This window comes from Athene cunicularia (assembly GCF_003259725.1).
Source record: "Athene cunicularia isolate RWA chromosome 2 unlocalized genomic scaffold, athCun1 chr2_part1, whole genome shotgun sequence".
NCBI lineage: Eukaryota > Metazoa > Chordata > Aves > Strigiformes > Strigidae > Athene > Athene cunicularia.
The window spans coordinates 19,795,692-19,799,638 of record NW_020799095.1 but is presented as its reverse complement, the minus strand read 5'-3'; the positions used below and the strand labels follow the sequence as shown (position 1 = coordinate 19,799,638).

The following is a 3,947-nucleotide window of genomic DNA, read 5'->3' as shown; positions in this document are numbered from 1 at the left end:
GTATATCTCAGTGGCATTCTAACCCATAAGGTGTACTTCAGTACACTGATCACATTAATCTCCTGTCTTCCCTACTGGCTCTGACTCAAGTGACCACACTGTTTTCCTAGACTACTGCCATAGGTGTTTTGAAAGAACCAAGACACTCGAGTTTGAAACTCTGCAGCCTGACTTAAATGTTAAGCATTCACAGGCATTGATGGCCCCTTACTACAATTAAAAAGAAAAAATCTCAGCCCCTGGAAATTCAGGTGTGTTTTCCAGAACCACAAAGATAAACCTAATCCACTCTCACAAAATCAAGACAAAGAGCCGCATCAGAATAGCAAAGATTGTAACTAGCTACTGGTTAATGCATGGAACTGGGAAGCAGACACAGAGGTGATGCATGTGTTCTTGAAATTATGTTCCACTGTTCTGTGCCTTTCCAGTAAATAAAACAGGCAGATACTGCTTCTATCCCATTTCTTCTATCACTTCTTTAAAAGCTCCTGCCTTTAAACCTCTTGGTGCACATATGCACACAAACATCCCACCTAGCAGAGTAGATTGTTTAGTAAGAAATATACACATGCATTTTCAAAACAGGATTTTATTGAAAGCTCATGAAAGACATCTGAAATCTTATTCAGGAAAGGCACTTCAGAATTTAGTCCCTTTTCTTTTTAACTTTGGGTTCTTGTGACAGCTGAGATAATTCACTTTCCTCAGCTTCATCACAATGCTTTCTTTTCTTTTTCTTTGACTTTTTATGGTCACTTTGGTAACCACTGGAGTCACTGGTAGGCAATATATGTTCCTGTTCTTCTTGCTTCTGCTTTTTCTTTTTCTTCTTCTTTTTGTTTTTATCATCATATAATCGATCCACAGCATCAACACTTTGCTGTTCTGCATCTTCTGTCCCAGTGTTACCCATCTCACCTAGAGGCTCCTCTGTGACATTATCTCCCCCAGAGTCATTCAAGCCATTTCCCTGGTGGTCAAGCTTTTGAATTTCATCTCCATTTGTACTGCCAGTGACAGTCTTAGATTGTTTGGGCTTCATGCTGTAAAGAAACATACAAAATAAGGTGAAGTAGAGACATCTAAGTGCACCTCACACAATGAAATGTCAAAAATTGCTAGAACATGGTATTTACATCAAGTAGATAAAAGATAAGCGTTTGCTAAACAAATGGAGAACATGATACTCTAGTTACAGAAAATTATAAAGCCAGCATAATACTTTCAGGGTAATACCCAACTAGCTTCCCTCCTACCACACAATCAATATTCTCTTTCAAATCTTAGCCTAAATTTCTTCTCTAAAATGCTGTACAGACCATCTTGATATTCCCTCTTTTCTTGTACTCCTGCTAATTCATAATTATATATTGTGTAGTAAAGCTTTTTTTAAGTTATTCACAAACACGCACAGCTAACAGCCTGTTCAATCATACAAGACACACTGCCAGTTTTACCAAGTAATTAGCTTGCTGAAGGCTATACACTTAAAACAAAGGTGATGCCAGACAAGTCAAAAAAAGAAAAAAAAAAAAAAAACAACAAAAACTGAAACAAAATTAAAAACCCAACAGGTACCTTGCAACTGAGAACACTGGAGAAAATGCCTATAAAGACAAATATGGAAAGAATGCATTTAAAAACCATGGAGGAGGAGATGTCCCCAGAGGCTCTGAGGCTCAGAGGAAAACTGTGAAGTTTCATTGTAATTTCACTGAAACAATCCAGAGCATCCTTCCAGATTAAAAAAGAAAAACCAAAAAAGAAAAAAGTTATGATTTTGTCAGTAGTAGTCATACTCTACATTTAATTAAAAACATAACCATGCTGGTAAAAAAAAAAAAACAACTGCTCAGCAAATGACCATCTGAAAAGAAAAAATCTGAACTCTTTTAAAGACACCACTATTAAGATTTTTAGCAAGCTGCTCTAAAAATTCACAGAGGCTTAAGTGGAAGGAGAACGGCGATGCCTTTTTTTCTATCATCTTTGATAGTTATGTTTCAGCAAGCATTTAAGCCATCCACACATAACTATTTGTGGTTATGTGTGCATGTGTGTGTAAACACACACTGTGTTCAAGAACTGGACACTTGTTCACCTGAAAAGACTATGCACATTCATAAACACAGCTGCTCTAGACATTTGGGTGTGCTATTCTGAACATGTATTATTTATGCAATCGACAGTTCACAGGTCAGCACACTCAAACTTTTAAAGCTCAAAAAAACCCAATCCATTTTTCCAGAGAAAACTTCCATGCAAGTCCTCAACAATAGAAAGTTTAGCTGAAGAGAACTAACAAGGACTACGTATAGACATGGGTTTGGGACAAAATAAGAAAGCTTTAAAGGAGTAAGATGTTAAGTCAAATCATTTAGCTTTTAACAAACCCATTAAAACAGTTTAAAATATTCTATAGTAGGGCACAATTACCTGCTTTTGGTGAGTCCTCCTCGAATAAAGAACACCCCAGCTGCATCAGAATCCAAGTGCAACACTTGAAATTTCAATTCATCCCCTATTTTTAACCCCAGCTCTTGCCACTGTACAATAGACATTTGTTCAGGTTTAGGGATAGAAGCATTGAAGCATCCATGTATCAGGCAGCCAATGTGACTAGGGGCCACTTTATTAATTATACCCTAAAAAAGAAAAATGTCATATGAAGTTACAGTAAGATCAACCCTTTAAATATACACAATATATATTTAGCTTCCTATATGGCCACTTTTCAACTTTATGCACAAGTTATGAAGCCAATTTATCTAGCAAGGAAGCTAACTCTTCCTCACCAAAATCAAAGCTATTCCTATACGCTCTCTGGGACTGAACCTGTATCTGCAAAAGAAAGTCAGACAATGGGGTTTAGCCACAGTGAGTACTTGAATAGAACAGGTAACTCTTTCCTCACACTACAGCCATCAGCTTTGCTTTAAAGCCATTTCAAGTTTGATTTACTTGCCTAAAAACGGCCTTCATGCTGACACAGCACTACTTAACAGGTAAAGACACAGGCAACATATAAAAAGCATTCAAGTGCTCCGTTCAGTGGGTTTCCGTCACATTTGCATGTCAAACATTATTCACCTCTGTTTCCCCACAATGATTTTTTTAATTATCTTCCTAACAAAAGGTCACATATATTTCTTACCACATTAATAAAGACACAAAGCTACGCTGCAGAAGGCGTGGCACAACAACTAGTGTAAGCCAACTCTCAACTTACTTTTCCCACAGGTACTGAAGCAAGGGTGTTAAAAAGCTTAAAGCTATTATGTGAGCTATACATTTCCTTTTACTGAAAGGCAGGCTTCAACCCGATGTACTGCTCTTGTACTTGAAGGAAAACTCGTGAGAACATCCTAAACATTCCTGCCACTATTAAATAAGAACAAACACATCTGTTTGAGAAGTACCCGCTCTTCAGAAAGAAGCATCCATATAAATGATATACGAAATTATGATATAATATTTAATAATATGTAATCTGAAACAATATTTTAATTATATATTAATTTAACAACGATAGGAACTGATAGTACAGGCAGATGATAATAAAAACTGCTACAAACTGTTAATAAACAACTGTAAACTACTCGTACACGAATAAGCTACTAATATAAACTAAAACACAAGATCTCTGATGATGATGGGGATAAGCCAAGCTTCGGTTGCTTAATTAAAAAATGCCCCGTAGGATGTCAACGCGTTTACCTACCACCAGTTTTTTCCCTTTCTTGGGGCTGAAGATGATGAAGTCGGCCTCGATGTTCAGGTGGATGAATCCTTGGTCGTCGTAAATGTCCCCGAGCTCCCCCACCACTCTGACGTTGTCGTAAGCCACCGGCACGCCCTGAAGGCTGGAAGGAGAAGGGAGGGGGCACCGTTAGCTGTTAGGCCGCAGCCAGCCACCACGGGGGCGCGGAGCCCTCTCCCCGCCC

The 3,947-nt window shown here is 38.2% G+C and overlaps 1 protein-coding gene across 1 annotated transcript; it reads right to left on the bottom strand.

The window, feature by feature from the left end:
• Nucleotides 1-580: 580 nt before the first annotated feature.
• TWISTNB (TWIST neighbor) lies at nucleotides 581-3,883 on the bottom strand (the record flags this gene model as incomplete). Its single annotated transcript, XM_026843097.1, has 3 exons — nucleotides 581-1,046; nucleotides 2,440-2,648; nucleotides 3,725-3,883. Coding segments are annotated over 3 exons (765 nt in total), but the record flags the coding sequence as incomplete, so codon positions are not given.
• Nucleotides 3,884-3,947: the final 64 nt, after the last annotated feature.